General features: G+C 31.7%; 1 protein-coding gene across 1 annotated transcript; it reads left to right on the top strand.

The window, feature by feature from the left end:
• Positions 1–441: 441 nt before the first annotated feature.
• On the top strand, positions 442–25,644 carry LOC106467708 (dual serine/threonine and tyrosine protein kinase-like). Its single transcript, XM_013928083.2, has 9 exons — positions 442–1,184; positions 2,169–2,371; positions 4,204–4,332; positions 6,121–6,309; positions 16,055–16,433; positions 16,664–16,962; positions 23,109–23,258; positions 24,080–24,183; positions 25,558–25,644. The coding sequence occupies exons 6-9, from the start codon at positions 16,776–16,778 to the stop codon at positions 25,642–25,644; spliced, it is 528 nt and encodes a 175-aa protein (XP_013783537.2). The 5' UTR covers positions 442–1,184; positions 2,169–2,371; positions 4,204–4,332; positions 6,121–6,309; positions 16,055–16,433; positions 16,664–16,775.
• Positions 25,645–25,938: the final 294 nt, after the last annotated feature.

Consider the following 25,938-nt stretch of genomic DNA (forward strand, 5'->3'; position numbering starts at 1 on the left):
TTAGTTGTATAAACCAAAACTCGAGCGCTTTTGAATAGTTGACTATTCTTCTACTACTCTAGTTCTACTATTCTTTTTTCTCCTGAGGAAGAATAGTCAACTATTCGAAAGCGCTAGTGTTTTGGATCTTATTTTAAGTTTATTACACCTTATATGTGATCCTTTGTGCTAACTCTTTTATCAAGAGTTGTATAAACCAGTCTTTTATGACATTGCAACATATAACTTTTGAAATAATTCAATACCAAGAAAGATCAAACAACCGTCAGTCTTTTTCCACTTTAGCCAACATCTCAACATTAGATACGTTATGGTCTGCAAGCTCTGGTTCAAAAATATACGATGCGATTAACACATTATATTCATCTTCCTCTTCACCTGGCGCCATTTATGTTTACCTTGTGTGACGTGAGTTTTCCCGCCCAGTTCGCCATGTGGGGCTTCCGCTAGTTTTTCTGAAAGTTAACCAACGTTACCAAATATGACTTGGAGCAACACGAGCTCCATTGTTTCTTGATTTTTTTAATCGAATATTTTGTGTGTGCAATACAATATACACATTCAAGCACAAAATAATTTCTAATGTCTGTGATCTTTAAAGATTATTCAGTGCTACATATCTTTGTAAAATTAAGATTGTTCAGAGCTAATCCTAAAGTTAAGACTGACCATTGCTAATGATAATATATTTTATTTAGCACTTCAATTCATACCATTAATCATTTAAATTAAGTTAAGAGTACTGTGTGTTATGTACCACAAACTTAAGACTGTTCAGTGCTAAATACCCTAAATGTAAATTATTCATTGTTACATACCTTAAAATTTAAAGTTAAGATTGTTTAGTGTTCCATACTCTGAAGTTTAACGTTAAGATTTTCCAGAAGTTAGAACATTTAGTGCTATAGCATTAATATATATATCTTAATGATTGTTCAGTATTTTCGAGTCGTATTTATTTTATTAAACATCATAATTTAGATGTTTTTCATTGAACCCTTAATTAAAACTTGCAATACAGAACTTATTTATGGACGTGGCATGGCCTGGTGGCTGGGTGCTTAACTTACAATCTGCAGGTCACAGGTTCAAATCCCCGTCATAAAATATGATCCACCCCTTTCAGACTTGGAAGCATTATAAATAAATGGTCAGTCACACTAGTTGTTGATAAAGAGTTGGTGGTAGGTGTAGTTTTTGCATAAAGCATAATAAATTATTTATTTTATAGGTATATTTTGTCTGTCTGTTAAAAAGCAAAGATTTTAACATTTTTTTAAATGCTTTATATGAATGTCCCTGCCTTGTATATCAAAAAACTTGTAGTTTCCTGTACTTCTCTGCATGATGAAAACAAAAGAAAGTAGAATTAAGGTATTATTATGGTAAGTTAATCTTGTTTTTAAACAAGATAAAATCTTGTACAGGACATATGTTGAACCAATGTTACTGTGTTTTTGTTTCCAATAACTCTTTCCACAATAACTTTAATGGCAGCTAAATATGTTATTGCAGATTTTATTCATTTTTATAATTACCCAATAGCAGTTTTTGATGTTTTTTAGTTAGCCTTTTACCATCAATTACACACTAAATTTAATAAAGGTTGATAATTTTGTTAGTTATGGACACATATTTACCCAATAAAAGTAAAATGTAGATATATTAGATTACTTGACCTATAAATTGAAGTACATACAAGTACTTGCTCACCAGAGACCACATGCAGTTTTTGAACTAATTTTAATAAAAATATTTTTCTCGGCTGAAAAAATGCTTGCTCCTTTCTTGTATTATAGATTGAGTTTGTACTATAGGCTCATTTCTTTGTTTTCACAAACTCAAATAGACATAATTTTCAGTCACTTCATCTGGACTGCCAAACAGTTAATGAATCTTCATGTACAGAAAATAACATTATTTCCACTTTTACCTGTTAACTTGAGTACATTTAATAACTTGCTTATTTTATTAATATTGTATATTCATTGCAATGCTTTTTATTATTCTACAAGTATTTTCTAAATTAAAGGTTTCTATAATCAGTTAGAATCAGTTTTTTCATCATTATATTAGGAGGCAATGTACAATTGCCTTGGAAGTGAATTATTTTCAATAATGTACCAAGTTATGGGCATATAGTAATGATATTTTTGGGAATTTTATAGTAGGTGAGTTAGAATTTATTGGGCTATCAGCTGAGAATGAAGACATTGTTGAAGGCATTGTTTGTCAGCCTCTTGGCATTGTTGTACTTGGGAACAGTTGCTCTGGCAAGGCGAAGGTGGTCAACAAATTATTTGGACAAACACTGCTACCTACAGTGCCCCCTGGTGGAGACTCTGGAGAAGACACAGTGCACTGGAGAATGGTAAGGTATCTCTCTGGGTTTTTTTTTCAACTCTTTTTGAAGAATCTTATGGTGATTTGAATAGACTGACTTGTTAAAAGTTGAGATTTATTGTCATCTTTTTTGGAGAAGAGAATTACTTGCATTATTTTATATTTTGATACTTTAAATACAGTGTAGCATTACAAATGTGAATTTTTATTGATGTTAGATGTGAGATAAATGTTTAAAACTAGTGGTACAGGTTATGTTTGTGACACTTATCATCGCTAATAAGGCCTTTAAAATACAGGTATGATGAAAGTTTCATTAACAATTTAGACCCTTTTAGCAGGGTTTTATTTTTTAATTCTAAATATATAGAATTTTGCTACAATAAGAATAATACTGTTAAATATGAACATCAACAGCAGCAAATTTAGTCTAACTAGCTTGTTTTGAGGATTTTTATTTGACTCTTATGTTGTAAAATTTGTATATGTTGCTCTAAATCATTATTAATATTTTAGTCATTGTTATTAAATGGATATTGTTGCTAACCATTGCTAAATTGATCTTTTTGCACTATTGCTCTGTATTAATTCGTATATCTCAAGACTCCTCATATATACTTAGCTTGTCATTCATTCTTTTGGTTGCTAAAATGTGATTGTTGTTAAAATATATCAGATTATGATTAGTGTTGCTTGTTTCTCAATGTATATTACATGTTATTACTGATAAATTTTGATTGTGATTTTTGTTGTATAAATTATATCTAATCAAAAACACATTAGGTGTGAAAAGAAGGTGTTGCCAAAAAAGGATTGAGTGTGAGACTTATAGGAATGAAATAAAAATTGGTGGCCAAACTGGAAGCTACATTTATAGCATTGATAAGAATTTTACAGCAAATATTCATCTGTAGTTAACCAAACCATGTTTTTTGTTCAATTGCACACTCAGTGCTTTTTTGGCCACACCTTTTTTCCATACCTAAGGTGTTTTTGATTAGATATTATAACTTTTTGTCAATACACACCAACAAACCACAGCAAGTAAGAAAGTGACACTCGATAGTTACTCGCATTAGCTTTACTATTACTTGGAACAGACCTTTACTTTACAGAACCAACCAGATTCTTTAAAATGTATGGTGGTAGTTTTCCTCTCTAAAATAGTGTTAATAGCTTCTTTTATAGTAATGCCATGGAATTTAGATTAACAGTTTCTTGTCATCACCCCTATAGAATTGGTACAGCCATATCAAGCATCATTATTTATGCTAATTGCTTAAGCTAATATCACATGATGCTAAATGCTCTTTAATTAGGATTATTTCATGGAATTTAGTAAATTTGTACTAAAAAGTTTACAATCAATAATGACCATCCACCCATATGATTCTTTTGAAAACTTGAGCTAGAAACTGTTAATCTAGTTTGCTTGGCCTAACCAATACTTATGTATCTGCACATCCTTTCACCTTATAGTTTTTTCTGCTTTAAATCAGTTGTCTTTGTTCCCCTGTAGTGGCTCTTTTTATAAATTGTTATGTTGTTATTTTTTATAATATCAATTGCCATTTTTGTTGTGTACTTAATTTTTGTAATTGTTCTATAATATTAGATCACTACTATTGCACTATATTGTTAATTTGTTGCTGTAAGTTATTATTGTCTTTACAGTGTTTGGTACTGTGGATCTCTAATAATAAAATATTTTTACTCTGTAGTAGGTTGTTACTTCTTCGTTTTCATATTATAATACTCATTATTATTTTACTATACATAATTAGATTATTTTTTTCTCACTCAGCAAATTATGACTCCTTATACTAATTAGTTCTGATGCTGAAATTAAACTTTTCATAGATTCGATTTTCTTATGGCAACCAAACTGAAATCAGCTTGGCATCATCTGATAATTATGAACTAATTCACCATGTTGCAGTTCAAGGAAAACCATTCAATAGAAGTATGGCATGTGAGTTAGAATTAAGAGTAAGTTGTCCTTAATGCTTGTGTTCTTTGATGATGTAGTTTGAGATATAGAAAAAGGAAACTCATAAGGTAATTAGAAAGCTAAAGTATTTTGAAAGTAAAAAGGAGTACAATTTTCTTCTAAAGATACTACCTAATAAACTGTATCTATTACTTCTTAACCGAAATTGGTTATTCTTGTATTAAGAGGTGGACATTACAAATACTCAAAATTCATCTTGAATCCACTGTATGTATTATCACAGCTCATACTCAACATCCAACTTCACTTCACTGTATGTATTATCACAGCTCATACTCAACATCCAACTTCACTGTATCCCTGATCACAGTTCATACACAACATTCAACTTGAGTCTTCCATATCTCTGATCACAGCTCATGCCCAACACTCAAATTGTATCCACTGTATGAATGATCACAGTAAGTACTCTACATTCAATTTGACTCTATTATATGTATGATCCCAGCTAATATTCAACATTCAATTCACTCCACCATATCTCTGATCACAGCTCATATTCAATATTCAAACTGATTCTACTGTGGCTGCAAACATAGCTTGTACTCAACATTCAACTTGAATCCATGTATTTCTGATCACAGCTCATATTCAACACTTAAACTGGCTCCACTGTGGCTGCAAACATAGCTTGTACTCAACATTCAACTTGCCTCCACTTGGTTTAAAACACAGCTCATATTCAACTTGACTCCACTGTATCTCTGATCAAAGCTCATACCAAACATACAACTTGACTATTTTATTGATGATCATGCTCACAATGAACACTTAACTTGACTACACTGCATCTCTGACCACAGCTGATACTAAATATTAAACTTGACTCTACTACCTTGATCATTATTCATAACCCCATTTTTTCTAGAAACAGCTCTACATGTTTTTTTTAAATAGTAGTTGAAAATTATGCAAATTCAGTTTTATTTGTACAAGTTTTCATCACCTTCTTTATCTTGTAATAAGCAGTAAAAATTACAAGTACACATAAATCTAAGTCTTGCATATGAACAGTTCGCTATACTTTCTTACTGCTACTAGTATATCACTCATTCACGTGTGTAAGCCTAGGCTGTAATAACTTGTATTACTATTAACTGGTATTAGAAAATAAATGTAACATATGTGAGAAAACCATAGAAAGCTTCTTCATTGTTATTTATTACTCAAATATAATACAGCTTGAGCCATATATAGATATTATCTTGCAGTTTTTTAATACTATGATGAGACCAGGAAGACAAAGCAAGAGACATCTTTGTTCTAGTGCAGGCTGTTTTCCGGGAATTTGTTTGTTTTTAAAACAAGATATAGCAGTATTTACACACAGAAAAACTGTTCGTACAAGTAAACATACCATTTAATTACTTAAAGATGCTCTAAAAAATCTTAAATCGACAAAATAATTTTATATATTTCAAGGTATAATGTGGTTATGATCTGTTGTGTCATTAGCATATATAGGCCCAACATGTATTTAGCTATTGTTTTGTTTCTACTGAAAAACTTGTTTATATTTATGACAACATTTAGGGACAGTTTGAGACTTCACAGGACTGCCTTCCTCTTGTATACCATTCATAGCACTGTGTATGAAGTTAGGTTTTTTTACTCTTTTGTAGCAAGTTCCTGTTCAGCAGTTGGTATAAATGCTATAAAACTTCTGTAAATCTTATGTATGAATCTTAATAGCTTTATTTGTTGTATGCAGAAGATCTTTGGAGTTTTTATAAAATGAAACACTTCTCATATGTTCTGATTGATAGGATGAAGATAATATCTCAACAGCAGTCCTTGAGATCAAACTAAAACATTCCTTACTACAAGCAAATGTTAAAGTGATAGTGTCTCCATCTATGTATCAGAAAGATTTTGGACAAGTATTCCAACAGTGTGTGGCTGGTGTGACACCCATTTTTATCTACTGTTACAGTGAAGAAACTCTGTCAGAAAAGGTAATGTTGTGAGAAGCCTAATAGTGATTATACTATTCATTGAAGAAAATAATTACCAAATTAAATTAATTTCAAAGGTAGTGTCATGCACTGCGGAAAAATGTGATGTATTGGTAAGCCCATTGCTTAAATTGAAGAGAAATGGAAGGAAAAAACCATTCTCATTGTTAAAATAAGTATTAATTTCTTCTCCCTTTGTAACAAAATCATGTGCATGGATTTTGAGAGTAAGACTTCTCTGACGAATGTAGCCTCAATGTATGTATGTGTATACAGCTATAGTCATACTGATTCATACTGTACCATATATCATTCTTATGAACCATTTGTAAAGCTCGTTTTCAGATTGGTCTTAATATTTGTGTAATGCAAAGTTATTGTTAAGTCAAAATTTTGGTTCAATTAGTGACTGATTAATGAGTAAGTAACTAAATTCATTGTACACTTATATATTGTTGTAATGTGGGTTTTTTGATTATTTGGAAATAATTATGAAAAATCTAGTTCACTTAATGATAATGAAGGTGATTTATTTCTTTGATTGCAGCATACAAGTTTTACAGACGATGTTCATTGATAGGCCTAACTCGCAAATAAAACTTAACAATTGCTCGTTAAATTTCCTCATGTATCTATGACACAAGATACAAATTGGCTTCCTAACACATTCAGTAGTCAGTTGATAATTGGCAAAGGATTATTGACTGTAACCCACTCACTAACTGACTGAATTAACTCTTTGTAACTAACTCATGATTTTTGTTATATATTTCAATATTTTTTCCAAATCTCCCAAAAATATGAAACACATCAGATCTAGACACTCAGGAAACTTTTAGGCATCATGTGCACATATCATTATTACCTCATGCTAGAAACTCCCTTTAATGAGCAAAACTTCTAAATTCAGATATTAAAAGTATAGCCTACAAAACAGCCCTTAACAAATATTCTTTATTTATTCTTTATTTGTTTTACAGCCATTTAGGATAAGTAGCCAAATTACTGTTCATAAAAATATTACAACCACAAAATCATTAATTAAATGTGTTAAGCAAATTACAGAGAGCAAATGAGTTTGGATGAATAAGTTTGGAACTCTGAAATAACAGCTTCAACCAAAGGAATCACACTGGTGATATCAGCATCTTTAGATTGAAAAGCATCGCAAACCCTGAGAACTTGTGACAAGATGTCATGGCAGATTATTAATGAGACAATAGATTTGTATACTGAAACTAGTGAAATCAGTGACTGCCTCTGAAAAGGCTTCTTCATCAAGAAAATTACTGTGTAAAAGCTATAATAAGCTGTGGAAACTGTAACACAACTGTTCTAACTGAATCAAGGCAAACGCTCCAACACATTTCACATAGCCTTCTTTATTGTACGTTTTGTCAAATGCTGTTTCACAACTTCTCAGCATTTCAAAGCTACAGCAATTCTCTGCAAAACTAAAAAAAAAAAAGAACTTTGCCTCAGTTAAGCTTTAAGCAGCATACACAATTACAATATTCTTTGTGTGTGTGTGTGTAGAACAAGGAGCATAAAAAGCCAGTTGGTTTTTCAGGGTGCCACACATTCCTATATTTCACACAAATGCCTATTTTTTCCTATATTTTGTATTCTATATATATACGAAATTGGGTAAGCAAGAAATACAAGTATTTAAAGAAAAGTGACATTTAATGTAAACATTTTGCAGAAAAGACTGTTACCAAATTATGTCTTTTAACAGAAAAACTAAAAATATGACTCTGATAATAAATACATGAGCATGGGGAAATGCAATTTTAAGTACTATTGTGGAAATAACAGAAATATTTGTTAATTTTGGAGGAAAGAAAATTCAGAATATTTATGCTGGGTAAATGTTAACCTGAGCAACCTATCTAGATGTTTTTGAAAGAAATGTTGAAAATGTGTTTAAATATCCAGTAACTGAAGTTGTTTTATAAATTTTTTTATGGCAATTTCACATTTATATTTCAGGTAAGAGTTTGCTAATTATGCCGGGACACAAAACTAAGTTTAATGAAAGGTGGTTGTAAATCTGAAATCAAATGTGACAATAGTGGACTTAAATTCTTCAACATGCCTCAGGATCCCAATATAAAAAATTAAATCCCTTGTTTCACCATATCAGACAAAACTCGCAGTAAAAAGTCAACCAACCACTGTCACCTCAGAAGAATGTGTAAATACAGAGTATGCAGGTGAAAAAGTAGGACCTTCTAGTCAGATATCTGGGACATTAACTGGAAAAAAGAAATCCACCATTCTGACTTATACTGTACTAAGAGAAGATACCTTGTGTATGGAAGTATCTGGGCAGCAAAATGAGCATTGTCCAACATAAGTTTCAGAGCTAGTGATGGTATTGCTGAAACGTTCAAAGCAATGTTTAAATGCCCAATAGTAGACAGTTTCAGTATGAACAGATCAAAGCTATCTTACCTATTATCAGATGGTTTGGGTCCAGCTTTCACTTCTGCTTTGATATATGATGTACAAAATTCAAATAAATCTTTTTTTTATTGCTGTATAATGAAACAACTCGAGCACAGGTAAAGAAACAAATTGATCTATTGATAAGGTACTGGTCCCCAACCCAAGATGAAATTTGGTGCAGATGTTACAAGTCATTGTTCTTCTCTCACTCAGATGGAAAGTCCATTGCTAAGTGTATAGTACAAACACTACAGAATGATTGCATGCCATTGGAATCCCTAGTTGCATTGAGTAGCAATGGACCAAATGTTAATGAGATAATCTTGAGAGAAGTTCCAAGCTAGTCAAAGCTGCTGATTCAGAATGGAATAGTCTTGTTGATGTATATACATGTAATCTTCATACAATGCACAATGCCTTCAGCAAAGGCATAACAGAATATGGTCATAAAACAGAACAATTAGCAAGAAATTTATTTGGATTGTTCAAGATCTTGCCTGAAATAAGGAAGTATTACAAAGGCATACCAATAGATCTTGACCTTCAAGAGGAAGTCTTTATAATGCACACACAAGTTCATTTGCTGAGCATTGGACCAGCCTTAAAGCTCATCATTGAGTAGTGGTCAGGGAAAGGGAATGTGTGTCCAAATTAGAGAGGGACCCAAAGACAATGCAGAAGAATATCAACTTTAAAGGGAAAAGTGAAGCAATAAGGTAAGCTGACATGAAAGTTAAATTATTCTTTCTGTTGTCAGTTATCCCTCTGTTTAAAGATTTTCCCAGAGTTCCAAACTGATCAACCTATGATTCATCTGCTATACAGTCAAATGATAATGTTGGTTTGCACCTGTTCGAAGATGGTTTGTCATAGCAAATATTGGTAATGGCATAACACCAGAAGACCTGAAAAATCTAGATATTGACATTAAAAACCAGCTTGTGATGAAGACTTTGTCAGTGGGGAAGCAAGGCAGGAGCTTTTCAAGATGAAAATAGAGAACCAGCACAAAGAAATTCTTTAAATATGATCATTCTACTCTGCAGTATCAAAGTACCTCATCACTGGGCTTCCTTTAGGAAACAAGAAGATCAAAACACTAGCTTGTTTGTCTCCAGTTAAAAGATTTGATCAAGGTTCTATCACAAATGTAGAGGTTTTTATCTGGACAACTGATGTTTGAAGAGAATGTTACAACTGACATTACAGGTGAGTGGAAAGTATACCAAACAGAAGATGATTTATAAGACAGGGAAAGCATAGTTCATTTCTGAAGGCAAGTCTTCTTGAAAAAGCTTGAGAATGAAAACTTGAAATACAGATTTTTGCTTCTCCTTATCAAGAAAATGTATAAAAGAAGTTTGTTAATATAAATGCTGTCACCAAAAACAGAATTGCCATTGGGGAGAAAACTGTGAATGCTGAAAGAACTGTCAAGGACATGGTGAAGTTTTTAGATTCTGATAACCTTCAGCCCCATAAAATTCCACTCAATAGGGAAATGTTAAGATCTGCTAAAATGGCATATAGAAACTATAAACAAAGAGTGGAGGAAGAAAATGCTGAAAAAGAGAGGCAGAAAAGAGAATGAGAAAAGGTTGAGCTTGAAAAGAAGAGGTTAGAAGCTGAAGAGAAGGAAACTAGGAACAAACACTGTTCCCTTCTTGAGAGAGAGAGAGAAAGAATTGTTGAGGATGGAAACTAAAATTCATAGGAAGTTACTCTGTACAGAAGAATTCCTTAAATATGGAAATGGCAAGCTAAAAAAATGCAGTAGAAAACAATGATATGAAGAGAGTGGATTTGACACGAATGATGATAGCTACAGCCACACCAGAGACAGTAAGCTTAAGAAAAGAAATGAACAAAATACCTGAAGGTCAAAGGAATGTTGAACAACAAAAGGGACAGATACTGGAGAAGAAGTTGGGCAAAACAGCCAGTAGTAGTAAATCATTGTCTGTGGGAACAAAACATGAAAATAAATGTAGTTCTGCATCAGCAAAGGATGAAGGAAATACAGAGTATAGTTCATCTTCGAAAAGGAAACTGTTATCCAATTCCAAGAAAGTAAAATCAGATTAGATATCTTTGTTCCAGTCCCAGAAATATTTTTTCATCAATGTCACAGTCATTGATTTGCTTGTTACTGTTGTAGACAACCTTTACAACATTCAGTAATTGTTTAGTATATCAAGTCCCCAAAAGAACTATTGTCCAGTGCCACTATCATTTTATTTCTATTGTTACATCTTTGTCTGTCTCACACATCTAACCATTGTTCAAGATGGTGTAGATAAAATGCTATATGTATCTTTTTAAATGAAACATTCACTTTATTTCTTTGGAAGGCTTTATCACATTCAGTCATTGCTTAAGATGATTACGATATGACTACCATTATATAAGTTTAGTATATCGAGTCTATTTCTGTTGTTAAATTTTTATTGTCATGAATGCAACTAGTCATAGTTTAAGATGGTAATTCAATTTTGTTAATTCAAATTAAAAGAGAGAGATGGTGAGTAGAGGAGGAGGCAAACATTATTTTTCCAAATATTGTTTAAAATGCATATATAGATGTACCTTTTATATTTTCCTATATCTTTGGCTTTGAATTCCTTTTTTTTTCAAATATTTTGTATATTTTTATTAAGAAAAGTCTCTTGGCATCCTGTGTTTTTTCAGCATTGATGACTTGGATTCCATTGTACTCTCCTTTCATACAAGCACTATCATCATAACACTGGCCATGGAGATTACAGATTGACAGTCCAAAATTACTGAGGTGATCTAACAAAACACTGGCAAGTTGTGTCTGTGACATGCAAAAGTCCCAGAAAACTTTTCTTTGTTAGATTTGTCAATGACAACATAACGAAGCACTAACAAAAGCTATTCCTGTTTAGAAATGTCTGGCGTATAGTCCATATAAAGCTGAAGTACCTTGCTTTCTTGACTTTCTCAGTTATAATATCCAGCACAGCATTTGACAAAAGACAGAGGAACTTGTTTTGTATGTCTTTTCTCACATAATATTCATTAATTTTCTCATGTGTTCTTTTAAAACGGGGTCATACTTGGAAGTCAATTCAAACAACTGTAGAAAAATGTCTTTGTGTTCTGTGAAACGGGTGTCAGAGGATCTGCAAAAAGTCAGACTGTTTTTTGTTAGCCATCTTAATACATCTAACAAATGATTCAGTACCTGACACCACTTTTCCTTTTCTAAGTTTTCGATAATTTCATTATCGATCATCATGGTTGAACTTGCAGTAATTATAAATGTGATGAATGGAAATTCCATGCAAATGTAAAGGCTCATCTGTGCCATATATATGCTTCCAGTCTCTAAGTCCCTTCTAACTACAGAAGATTAACTTTTCTTTACATTCAAATAACACTGGATCTTGACTGAGCTCTGGCAGTGGTTCAGAAAACTTGAAAAAATCACATTGTCGTTGCGAGGGTAAGTTTCAACAGGCACTTGTTGAGATTTTTCTCTGCATGGAGAATGTATTGTTAAGACATTTTGAGGTTTGATCTTAAATGTAATTTCTTCATGCCTTTCTATTTTGCTTCATGAAGCAGCAGTTTTTCAACAGACTCATTGCTAGAAAGCAGAAAGAAATGTTTAACTTGCGATTAAGCTTTCAATTTCTTCAGCTTTTCATTGGTCGTTGTCTTTTCCTTCTGTTATTGTTTCTTTTTCAGAGGTTCACAAGACTGAAAATATTCCATTTTTTTATATGGTATAACTAAACAATAACTGATCAATTTTATTTCCCTACTACTCATGCCAGGTTTGTAAAGATAATTATCTAATCAAATTAAACCAGAATTGTCTTCCCCACCAATAGGCAATAGGGAGTGACTAAGCAGGTACTAATGTTGCTTACTGGAAAACTACACTAAATGCACTGGCGAGAAGATGCAAAAAATATTACCGCACACCAATAGTTTAGTAAAACAAAAGTTTTTTAGTTGTTTATTTGTTGGTCTTCCACTGGATCCCAGATCATTGTTTGGGTAGCCCAGATTCTGATGCCACCCTTGATGGCATAGCAATAGTGGTAACAGGTATAGACCATTTGAGTTCTCCTATTTCATATTTTATAGTAAGTAGTATTTTAAGTTGAAATTCTAGAATAGATGCAGAGAGAGGTTTGGTTGACTTGATAATTATGCTTTGAAATTCTTTTGGCAGATATTTGATTCCATCATTGATGTTCTTTCAGACCTTGTTGATTTTTCATTTATAGTACCTCTACACTTTGTTGATGTATTTTATTGCATTTCTTCAATTTTGACATTGCAATCCTTCTGCTTATCTCAAATATCTTCTTCGATCTTGTTTTCACTTAAATTTATTTTTGTTCTTAATTCTTCTTTCAATCTTATGTCTCTTTCTTTTAACTCCTCTCTTAAATTCCTTTCTTTCACTTTTTTATTTTCTTTTAATTTCTGTATTTTTCTACCTGATATTTATTCCACTGTTTCATCATCTCTAGCAGCTTTTTTATCTCACTTCAAGCACATATCATCATCTTGAAGTGTATTCTAGATTATGTTTTAGTTGCATCAAAATAACCTTACTTCTGTTACCAGTGCTGTAGCAGTTTCTAGCTTTAGGTAGGTTGTTTTTGATTATTAGGTCAAAATAAACCAAAGTTCAGTCCATTTAACAATAATAATGAAAGTTCTATAGGCTACATTCATGAATAGGCCTAACTCACAAATAAAACTTAACAGTCACTTTTTCAATTTCCCTTTAAAAACTGTTCAAAACTGGCTGTGTGTTTAACACACTTAGTAATTGCTTTATAACATGGAAACAGAATCACTAACTAACTAATAAACTGATGTATTAGCTGACCCTCTTGCTGTCTGAATTAACTCTCTGTAACTCACTCATGTTTTTACATATTGCAATATTTCTACCCAATCCTCCCATAAAATCAAGGCATCACATCAAGTCTAGACATTAAGAAAACTTCTAAAAGTTACACTTCATTATTACATCATGCTAAAAACCTTCTTCTAGTAAAAAAAAAAACATCTAAATTAAAATATTAAAACATAGCCTGCAACAGGATGTATGTGAAAGTATCAGTACAGTGTACTCTTCTTTTATCACATTTATGGAATTACCATTGTTCTGTAATTACAATGCAAGCACTAAGTGTGCCATGGTGATGTTGTATTTTCAGGTTAAAATTATTTCCAACAAGTGTCAGATAGTAAGATCTACTTATAATGGCAGGTTGGACCAGGTAATAAGGAGACTAGTCAATGTTTGATAATTTGATGTAGTGTGTGTGTGAAATGACAATACTCAGAAAGTTTTAAAAAATAAACATGATCTTTATTATAAAACATATTGGACTTATAACACTAGAAACCAGGTTTTGATACCCGTAGTGGGCAGAGCACATATAGCCCATTGGGTAGCTTTGTGCATAATTACAAACAAACAAACTACCATGAAACAGAAAAAGAGAAAACACAGCATACATACTTGCATACACAAAATGATAATCTCTCCAACTGGATCATGACTTTCTTTCTCTTTGGATAGACTCAACATGCTGATCTTAAAGTATATCTGTACTTGAAGGACTCTATACAAATACAACTCTGAACTGAGAAAGCATGTATGAATTCAACAAGCAAACTTAGTTTTTTTTTCTTCTACTCAACAACATCACTTTGTTATCTTTCTTCTCTCACAGCATTTGTTGGCTGTAACATACAGAAGGTGTTGCTTCAGGCAGAAAAGGACATTATAGTTATAATCCTTTCAACCCAGGTACTATGTGTTACTGCAATATCCTCTCAGGCAAAATAGATATGGAGAACAAAAAAAAGCAACTGGAGCAAAGCAATCTTAATGACTTTCTGAACCATATTGTTATGTTAAAACTGCATAGAAATAAACTAAATGAGAAATTTTAAAAGGCAGGTAGAAAACATATGATATGCCTGCAAATAATAGTGTTAGTTTTTTGGAAAATTCCCAAGATGATAAAAATTTCAGTTAAAGGTGAAACCTTAAAGTTCAGAGACTAAACTTTTAATGCAAGCATAAAACTTAATATTATTGAACTTCTTGCTCCTGTTCAAATCATATCAATGAGTGCAGTAATCTAAAGTTGAAATCAAAACAAAAAGTTCTTAATGTGGGCAAAGGATTCTTCTACAGGAGGTGTCTGTGACTTACTAGCAATAAATTTGAACAATAAACAGACAGCACACACTCCACTTGTTTTAAAATAATATATTCAAAACAAGTTAAACATATGTACAAAAATTCTTTACACTATGGAGATCATAGTTATATCTTAAACATGATACAGTTCTCTTTTTTCTTTTCAAAAGTTCACTTAGGCTAATTCAATTGCTTTAGAATCCAGTTGACAAGCCAAACTATTTTTCTCTACTTTTATCACAGTAGTATCAGTGAATAATTAATTTATGCTGCCCCATAGGTTGTATCCTGAACTTCCAGTAATTGTCTTCACAGGTGGGTTCAATTAGTTTAGAACACCCTTTGACAAGACAAATTATTCTCCTTATCTCTATCAAACTGTTAATCTTACTTTAAAATATCAACAGTTAAAGCTATTCACTCCCACAATGGCTAACTTCACATTTTCTAACTTTTCTCTGACTGAACTTTTCTTTCACTTGACTTTACTTTTACTCTATTCCTGCTCGTTTGGTCACCACTATTTATATGTTTATCACTGAGACCTCTAGAACTTTCTATAGACTTAACACCAATGAATTTCAAACACAAAATATGACTCTTACTGAGTTACGTAACCAATCTTGTCATAACTATCACCTTTAAAATAATTTCTTTTAACTTTCTTGTTATGAAAAACTCAACAATCACAAAATGAATTAAATAATAATGCCTACACTACACAGTCTTGTATATCCAACAATTAATAAAATTAATCAATGAAAAAGGTAGATAAAAATGTTTTCTACACTTTTACTAAATCTGGTTTTCATAGAAACTGAACTAGTAATTACTTTAGGGACAACATTTTCTTGCAAATATTGGTAAGATGAATAGTGAATAGTTGAATTTCTTAACAGTTTTGAATAGAAGACAAATATTCATTAATTAAATTAACCTAGAATATTTTATTTCCAAAACAACAAAAAAATTTCTAAATGATCATACTGTACAGTTATGTTTGTTAATTCTCATACCTCATACATATATTTCAGTCTTATGTGGTTAGATGAAGAAACTGGTGTATTAAAAACATTTCCATTACAGGAAGTTACAGAGTTGCTTCACTTGAAGAAGTTAGCTCCTACAGACCCACTGTTTTTTATCTGTTCCAAGTCATCCTCAACATGGGAACTAACAGAATCTGAGCAGCATACATGCATTAATCAATCATCCAGTCATCGAAGATGTCGCCGTTACTCCTGTCAGGAGTATTATCCACCACATCGCTTCCCAACTGATCGTAGGAGAGGAGACTCTGTGGGATCTAAACTTCAAAATGTTCCTTTAACTATTTATCAACAGTTGTGTGCCTTGGGTTTTTAAACCCCTTACCTCCCAGAAACAAGGGCAAGTTACACAAATCTCATAGTGATCAACTAAGGGTTGAAAGTGAATTGGTAGAACAGTTTGAAAACTTTTCAAGGTGATTTTATACTAAATGTACTTCTTTTATTCTGTGTTGTATTTTAACCTTGTCATCTTATAGCTAGGTTAAATGTTTTATTAAGAAATCCATATCTGTTTTCACCTCCTGAAGTTCAATCATAATGAAACTTGTTTATTTACTTTGAGTCTTTTTATTACATTTCCTTGTAAAACCAGTTGCTTGTTAATTTGACCTTTTTACACTCCAATACTTTCTTTTCCTTCTAGTATTCTACTCTTTGTCCGCCGAATCTTACAGTTTCTTCTCATCAGAGCATCTTCTTTGTTGAATAATGCCCACAACAACTGTCTTCGCACTTTTATTCTTGCTGCATTTGATATGACATGGGATCTCATGATGACACCTAAAAGGATAGAATTTGCTCGCAAACATGAAGCTGATCTCTATTCATCACTCATGGCTGTTGCAAGTGAGAAACAGGATGAGATTCGAGACTTGATAGTGACTACTGTTTCTTGGATGAGAGAAGATCTGTTAGAAAAAGCAGCTGATTGGGAATTTCAGAGTAAGAACTTGTTTGTACTATGGATATACTGTAAATTGTGTATCACAGAAGGTTTAGTGAATGATATATGAAACTGTTAAATTGACAGCTGTTTATAATAAAATGTCTATTGAATAATGTATAAAGCTGTTAAATCAGCATCTCTTTATCACAGAATGGCTATTAAATGATGTATAAAGATATTATGTTGACAGCTATTTATCGCAGAATGTGTAGTAAATAATTTTTAAAGCTGCTAAATCAATAACTGTTTACTGCAGAATGTCTAGTGAATGATTTATGAAGCTATTAAAACAACAACTGTTTATCACAGAGTGTTTAGTGAATGATATGAAAACTGTTAAATTAACAGCTCTTTATCACAGAATTTCTAGTGACTATATATCTGTTAAACCTATAATTCTCTATCATAAAATGTCTGTTGGATTATGTATGTTTATTATATATATACAGCCCTCTTTTGCAGAATGTCTAGTGAATTATTTATAAAGCTCTTAAATTGACAGCCCTTTTTCATAGAAAGTCTAGTGAGAGATTAACACTGATATATACCTGTTAAACCTGCAGATCTTTTATTATAAAAAATCTATTGAGAAATTAACACTGATGTACCTGTTAAACCTGTGGATCTTTTATTATAGAAAATCTATTGAGAGATTAACAATGATGTATATCTGTTAAACCTATAGCTTTCTATTGTAGAATATCGAATATCTAATGAGAAATTAGCAGTGATATATACCTGTTAAACCGAGAACTCTCTTGATAACAGGTAAATACACAATACTGTGTAGAGTAATATGAAATAAAATAAAGTTTACATCCACTATTGTTGGAACAAGAAGGAAATATGGAAACAAGTTTCGACACTCTCGTGTATCCTCTTCAATCCAACTTTTCTTGTTTCCATATAAACTTCTTGTTCTGACAGTAGTGGATGTAAACTAGAGCTCTCTATTATAGATTATCTTGTGAAAAATTAACAGTGATGTATATCTGTTAAAATTACAGCTCTGTTGATGAATTCTGATATGGTACTTACTTCCACTCCCAAGATTAGCTATTCTTTTTCAGTGCTGCCCTCCATAAACGAACATTTTCTTTACACATGCCACAAACCTTGCACTCCCCCTTGTTAGAATTAGTACATTTCAACGTGTGTCTCATGCAAATAATCATGCTTCATCTATTAACCAATAGTAGCATAGTATGCTCATGTGATGCATGTGACTCCCTCTACACTCCTCTACCGAACCTTCACTTCTCATTTGGCAGCTTTTGAGTACAGACATTTTCTTTTGTGCTTCGCACTTCCCATGTGACCCATTTCTGTTTTTGTGTGAAATGGTTATATATTTTTTTGGTTATACATTACCACATTTCTCCCAGTTTATTATTTTTGCTTTTCTGCACTAGACAATTGTATGCAGTTTGTGTGAATTATGAATTCTGAAGTCAACGTTACCACTTCGGGGGTCACACCAATGACCAATCTTCTATATCAAGCCTCAGGTACAGGTGACCCAACTGTGGATCTTTCTGATTTTGTCTGTTGGGAGACTGAATGCTACTTGAGTCACTCTTTGTCCCCTGATGTCGGCAAATCCTTCAGAGTCTGCTCATATTATTCAGCATGATGACGGTTTTGATCATCTTTTTCCTCCTCCCGAATTTGCTGTTCCTTCCCAGTTCTAGCCTGGTGATTCACCTAGGCCTTCTTTGGCTTCCACGAATTTTGTACCGCAGGTTTATCATGCTTTGTTGTTTCCCCTATTTCTTATTCCCCTTGTCCTTCTTTGTTGCATGAGCATTCTTCTCAACCATTTTTGGTACTTCTTCCCTCTCCTGATATTCGTAAGTTACTCTATATAAAATCATTATTGACAAACCATAATTTTTATATTCTTCAATTTTGTTTGGTTACAGAGCTATGGAGAAGAAAATCAGACCCCTCCTGCCACATCCACCTGTCACATCCTCTCTTTCAGAATTTTTCGATAGTTATCTCTTACGTTTCACTATATATGACCAATACCCAATAGAAAGTCAGAGTTTTTATCTATCAAATGATGTATTGAATAACGTTATTTTCTGAACCGTTAAATATCAATTTCATTCAGAGTACAATATTGTTCCCATGGGGAAGTGAACGACTAGCTTGGATGAATTTGTAACAGCTCTTGTCACATAGTTAGAAAGCCATGAAAAGTTTGAGAGGTTAGTGAATTTGTCTACTTTTTGCATGCTATTAGTCTATATTCTTTAGTGCAATATTTAATTAAGTAAAAATTATTAAGTGCATTACTATCTATAGCAAAAAAATTAGGCTTAACTCTCTTCGATACCCGACTGCAAGAAAAAAGAAGATTGGTTAAGTGTTTTATTTCTTGTTTTTCATGTTTATTCTTTATGTATAATTATAAAAGCCACTAAAACCTAAAAATATGGATCTTTTTAAATAATTTAAGACTAGATTAGGTAAAATAAGTAATAATAATAATAATTAAAATGGTTCATGAGGCACCCATGGAAGCAGCTCATGGGTAATGTAATTCGAAAGCGTAACATGAGTTACATTTTTCCTGAGTGACTTACAACTTGTAATGGCACGGGTAGTAGCTAGACACAGTTCAAAGGGCAATAAAACAATAGAATTTAATTAGAAATAGATGTATACTGTTATGAACTTAGAGCTACTTGGGATAAATGAATGTAATTTCATGTAACAATTTGAAGTAATTTTAGAAGGAAAAAAGGTTATTTAGGTTTATTCATTTTTTGTTTTTGTTTTGTTGTTGTTGTTACAAGGTCGGTCGAATTGACCAATCCCATTTTGAGATAGGGTAAAGAAAATAACACATAAACTATAAAATTTTACTGAAAAAAACGTTTGAAATGCATTTAGGAGGTTTTAGGGATTACAGAAAAGAAATCTGAGATTTTTTAGATGAGGAAAGTATTTTTAATTTTAACATGAAAATTATTTTGCACACAGACTATTCAAAACAAATACTCAATATATTCAGGGACAAATCTTTATTTTTATTTTATTAAAAACACTAAAAAATAAGATTTTTTATGTGAAAGACTTGTAATATGAACTAAAAGACTGCCAAATTTGGTGAAGATATGCACATTATATTCAAAACAAATACTCAATATATTCAGGGACAAATCTTTATTTTTATTTTATTAAAAACACTAAAAAATAAGATTTTTTATGTGAAAGACTTGTAATATGAACTAAAAGACTGCCAAATTTGGTGAAGATATACACACTATATTGAAAGTTAGAAGTATTAAATCTATAAAGACTTTAATTGAGTACAAAGAGGTCACATGGTCGATCAAATTGACCAAGCCCATGTTGAGAGAGTTAAACCTAGAGCCCTCTATCATAGAATGTCTAGTGAGGGATTAACAATGACGTATAGCTGTTGAACCTAGAGCTCTCTATTGTATAATGTCCAGTGAGAAATTAGCAATGATGTATATCTGTAAACCTAGAGTTTTCTGTTTTAGAATGTCTAGTGAGGGATTAACAATAATATATATCTGTTAAACATACAATTTTCTATCATAGAATGTTTAGTGAGTGATGTTTATCTGTTATAATTATAACCATCCAATGTAGAATGTCTAGTGAGAGATTAGCAATAATGTTTATCTGTTTAACCTAGAGTTCTGTATTATAGAATGTCTTGTGAAGGATTAACAATGATATATATATATATATGTTAAATCTAGAGCTCTCTATTACAGAATATCAAATGATGGATTAATGACATATACCTGTTAAACCTAGAGCTCTATATTTTAGATATCTGTTGAGAAGTTAGTAATGATGTATATCTGTTATACCTATAGCTAAGTATTGTGGAATGTCTAGTGAGAGATTGGTAATGATGTATATTAATAGTATTTTTCTTTACATTTGTTTATGTGCCTTATGTATAATTCAAACTCATGTAATCAATGAAGGCACACATCTACATGCAATTTAGTGCATAAATAGTGAAGATAGATATGTAAAACATGCTGATGAGGTACATATGGACTGAATTAATAATTCTAGAATTGAGATTGTGCATATGAAAAGTTTGAATCACTTATAAGCAAAAACATTTTAGTTTGTCAGATTAATGGAAATGATAATGTAAGTACAAATCTTGTAGTTCAAATACACTTGAAAAGTTAAATCAAAATGTTGTTGCTTTTATACAAACATGCATGCAAGCTAAGAATCATGTTTATAATACAATGTTTTTATTGTAAGTTCTGTTTTCATATTATCTTACTTATGAATATAGAATGTAATTGCTCTGTCATACAGAGGTTCCAAGATTATTTATATTGGTATGAAAAGAAAGAAAAATGTACACATATTTACTAGTGTTTTAAAATTGTTTATAAACAATAAATGTGTGAGATTTTAACCAATATTGTTGTTTTGTGTACTTACTATTTTTTACATAAACTGCTTTTATCCAATTGTCATTATTATCTCTTTCACTTAAGCACTTTAATAATTTAATAACATTGTTTTATTGGTGTTTTTAAGTAGATAGTATTGTTGTAATGGGTGCTATCAAAAGACAGTTACTATGTTCCAATTGTATTTATTTGAAGTATCAGGATATGCATTCAGTAGCATTAACACACAGATCACCAACTTGAGCAGATTTGTGTGATCGTAAGAAACTGAGGCAGAAGCTTCATGTGCTAATATAACATAAGAAATTTATTTATTATGTGAGAGAAACACATATGTTCAAGAGGTCTTGATATAAAATGATAAAACCCTCTAACCTGATAATTTGCCTCTGAAGAAGAAGAAGAAAGGTCCACCTTTCGAAAGCATAAGAAATTTATTGGTACTTATAATATTTACAATGCTATAGACCTGATTATTTACAATTACTTTCATAGAATGTAGATTTATACACTTTAGATTATTAAAATTCTTTAAAATTTCAAGTTTAAACAAAATACAACTTAAAAAAGAACTGAGACTTGTTTCATGATTAAGGCTTGGAGGTTCAGCTATCTAAGGACTTCCAGAGCTCTGTGAATTTAACTGCTCGGACAAGCTAACTAAGTAGAAGTTTAACCCAGTATTTATATACCATTTATTGCTATGTATTTGTTTGTTGTTAAATACAAAGCTACACAAAGGACTATCTGTGCTGTGCACACCATGGGTATCCAAACATTGTTTTTAGCATTATTATACTGAGTTATTGCTAAGCCACTAGGATACTATTTCTGTGTAATCTAGATCATTGGTATGCAACACATGGGTGCACACTTGAGTAAACAACAGTTAATGGTCAGGAACTTTCCACAAAGGGCTGTATGTTGTACAAAAATTACATCCTCTTGAAGCCCTTGATAACCAGCTTGTTTCTTACATTTCTCATGCCTCATTATTTTGCTTATTACAGAGCATGTGTCAATGTTTCATCATTTATCTTGCTCACAGAATAGAACATAATTTGCCAATTTTGAATCTTCCAAATGATTTGTTACTTTTTTCCATGTTCTCTTGACAGAAGTTCTGGCCATAAATTAAACATCTTAACTATGCACTGGAATGTATGATGTGGTTATGTTCACCTAGTGAATGCGTAATTCACCTTTAACTTTCATTTTCTTATCAGATATTTCCTAACTATCAGATGTATTCATCAGTTTTAATTTTCTGCCTTTCCTACTCTTGGTTGTTTCATTATTTGTAAGGTTGTATAATTAATTTTACATTTTGTTCTTAATATTTATGTATTTAAAGATTGCTATTTCAAAATAGATATTCTGATGCTTGACTTTTAATATAATTTTTACATGTATTTTTGGCAGAGTAAATGGGATATACAATGCAGTAGACAAACGTTATTGATTAAATGGTTGATTTTTATTACTACTGTGTTATTTATATATATTTATCATGAAAATGGATATTGTTGTTTGATAAGGTTTAAAAACTGTCATTGGAAAAAGTCATGTAACAGAACCTCCAAATGTGTATCTGTAAAATGCTACTTTTAAGCACTTTTACTGAAATTGGACGTCTTTCTATTCAATGTGACAAAAATATGTAAATAATACTTATAATAATAAACAGTTAACATACTGAACATTATTTGCAGGTCTTTGTGTCTGTGAAGTGGAAAAAGTCTCATATCACAACATTCAAATCTGCACATCTGAAATACAGCAGTTAGTGTTAGATTCATTAAACTGTGCTATTGCTGAGAAGTTAGTTGGATCCCTCAGTTGTCTACAGGACTGTTATGTTGGTTAGTTTCAGTATCATATACAATTTTGGTAATAGAATTGTAGTGTAACATTTACAAATCCAGTCATTGTACAATATAATTTAAAAAAGAGTATAAACATTAATGCAGTATAACATTCTATTAAAGTTGTAAAGGTAAATAACTGAGAATAAAAGGAAGTAATTGTATCTGAATGAATTACTTCCTTTTACTTAGCTGATGCTACTGATGTTGAAAAATTTTCTTTTCCAGATTATTTATTTTCTATATTTTTAAGTTCTTCTAAAAGTGCAGTTATGTTCACTTCTTACTGGTTGGTAGTGGGCCACAGCAAAGTGTAGTTAAAATTCTATTATACTAAGTTCTTACTGGAAATCCTGGTTTGCAGTATTCTACAACAAAGTGTAGTTCAAGTGGTTGTGTACTGAGTTCTTACTGGAAATTCTAGTTCACAGTCATCTACAAAAAAAAAAAAGTGTAGTTCAAGTGGTTGTGTATTTCCTAATGAAAGTTCTGATTTGCAGTGATCTACAGCAAAGTGTAGTTCAAGTGGTTGTGTACTCAATTCTTACTGGAAATCTTGGCTGCAGTGATCCCTCACAAAGTCTACTTAAAGTAGTTATATACTCACTTCTTACTGGGAATCCATGCGAGACCAGTTAAAAGTAACATGTTTAATCTTATGATAAGTCTGACAAATGGTTCTTAATAAACATTTTATTTTTAATCAATGAATTGTATTTATTATATATTACTTACTAATAAGGAAAATTTATAATGACTAGTGAGAAGTTGGTAATATGTTAAAATGTAGCATTTGTTTGTTTGCTTGTTCATTATAGGAACTTTAGAGCGTTGTCTCTCTAGTTTAGAGAAACACTGCAATGAAGAAAGTCCTTGTCGAGCCAGCAACTCCCTTCGTCAAATTCTAAATGCTGCTTACCAGGTGAGATAGAATTGTTTCTGTGGAGTAAATTGTGAACTGTTCACTAGGATTTGTCTCATGAACTAACAGTTTTATAAGGCATATCTTTTTAGTATGTGTTTTTATATAATGTGCATGTACATTATATGTGTGTGTGTGTATATATATATATATATATATGTGTGTGTTTATGTTTGTATATGGAACACTTAATCAATTAATATATTAGATTAATCATTGCTTGTAGAAAAAAATGTAGTTTTATAACCTAGCATAGTGTGTTGGACTGAACTTTTTTCCATTATCATTTGCAAAACAAAATGTGTTTGGTATTAAAAATTGATTTTATTATGAGAAGGTTAAAAAATCAGAAACTTTACTATAAGTAACCATTTTATATTAATTATGTTACTCAGCATCAGCTAAGTTACTAGAATTATTAAAACTTTCTCAAGTCAATATAGTTCCTGGTTGATATGCCAGCTTGCTTATTTTTGCAGCAGTTCTTCCTTTTGTTCGTATAAAGATGTTTCAGAGATAATATTCAAAACAATTTACCTTCTTGTTTAACATCAGTCAGAAATCTAAGATCATGCACTGGACTAGCAATTGATGGAACAAATAATAGTTTGGTAATTTATATTTCAGTATATATCACCTCTCTTCAGATTTAACCCAAGACCAGACACATGCCAGACGAGTGCTCTACCAACTGACCTAAAGGGTTAACCCACCAGCAATTGCTAATAAATCAATTTTTAATAACTCCAATTACTACATTCTTCACCTCTCACAAACATTGGTCAGCTTCTGGTCTAATTTCAGGGCTCTGACAGCTCCACATTAAGCATCAATGTGGTAATTTTTTTTTTTCACAATATATATTTCCTTACGACCTGTCACATGCCAATTGAATGTGGGCCCCTAATGGGACAGTGGTAAGTTTATGGACTTACAGTCCTAAAATATGGGGTTTGATTCCCTGCAGTGAACACAACAAGTAATTCAATATGGCTTTGCTCTAAAACAAACAAACAAAACCAAGCAGATGCTCTCCCAACTGAGCTAAAGAGTTAACTTCATTAGTGTTTGCTATTAATTCCCTTTTGTAACAACTCAAACTGCTACAGTAACATAAAATGGCTAGCATCTGGGAAAACGTCTAGAAATTTTATTCTTTCAGATTATTAAACATGTATTATACTGAACTAGTGATAGATGAAATACAATTGTTTAGTGTGGCTATAGCATTTGGTATATGTCCAGGGAAAATGTATTGGTTGTTTATTCATTTGAACCATTAACAAATTATTTGAAGAACTATGGTACATTTAACATCTCACTCTTTATTATATATAAAATTTTACTGTCTAAAATGTTTTTAACAATTAACAGGTTGATGTCACAGTTGACACTAGTGCCTCATTGCTTCGTACTGTTTTTTTCAAGATGAAACAGGTAAGTCTTAACAATCTTTCCTAGTTATTTTCTTCAAAATGATACTGTTACATCTCCGTTTGTTAATTAACTTTCCGTAACTTCATTCCAATGAAACTTTAGCGACACAAGTCCTTACTTAATAAAACTGGTTTATTCTTTCAAATACAACTTTACAATACACTTATTTTCAACAATTGCGCTAAAACAAACGCTATATCAACGAACATCAACAATACTTCTGACTGCAGTTCAATTACTCACTATCTACACACACATTACCGTCACGTTGTCACCCTCTTTTATATAACAGACTACCCTATATCTAGTAAATGCTAG

Source organism: Limulus polyphemus, unplaced genomic scaffold, assembly GCF_000517525.1.
Source record: "Limulus polyphemus unplaced genomic scaffold, Limulus_polyphemus-2.1.2 Scaffold2713, whole genome shotgun sequence".
Lineage (NCBI taxonomy): Eukaryota > Metazoa > Arthropoda > Merostomata > Xiphosura > Limulidae > Limulus > Limulus polyphemus.

Excerpts from the sequence above, each read along its gene's own strand:
- LOC106467708 (XM_013928083.2), top strand. The coding sequence starts at position 16,776 with ATGACATGGGATCTCATGATGACACCTAAAAGGATAGAATTTGCTCGC. Across the intron at positions 16,963-23,108 it reads AGCTGATTGGGAATTTCAGA|GTCTTTGTGTCTGTGAAGTG; the intron begins GTAAGAACTTGT and ends CATTATTTGCAG. Across the intron at positions 24,184-25,557 it reads TTCTAAATGCTGCTTACCAG|GTTGATGTCACAGTTGACAC; the intron begins GTGAGATAGAAT and ends AACAATTAACAG.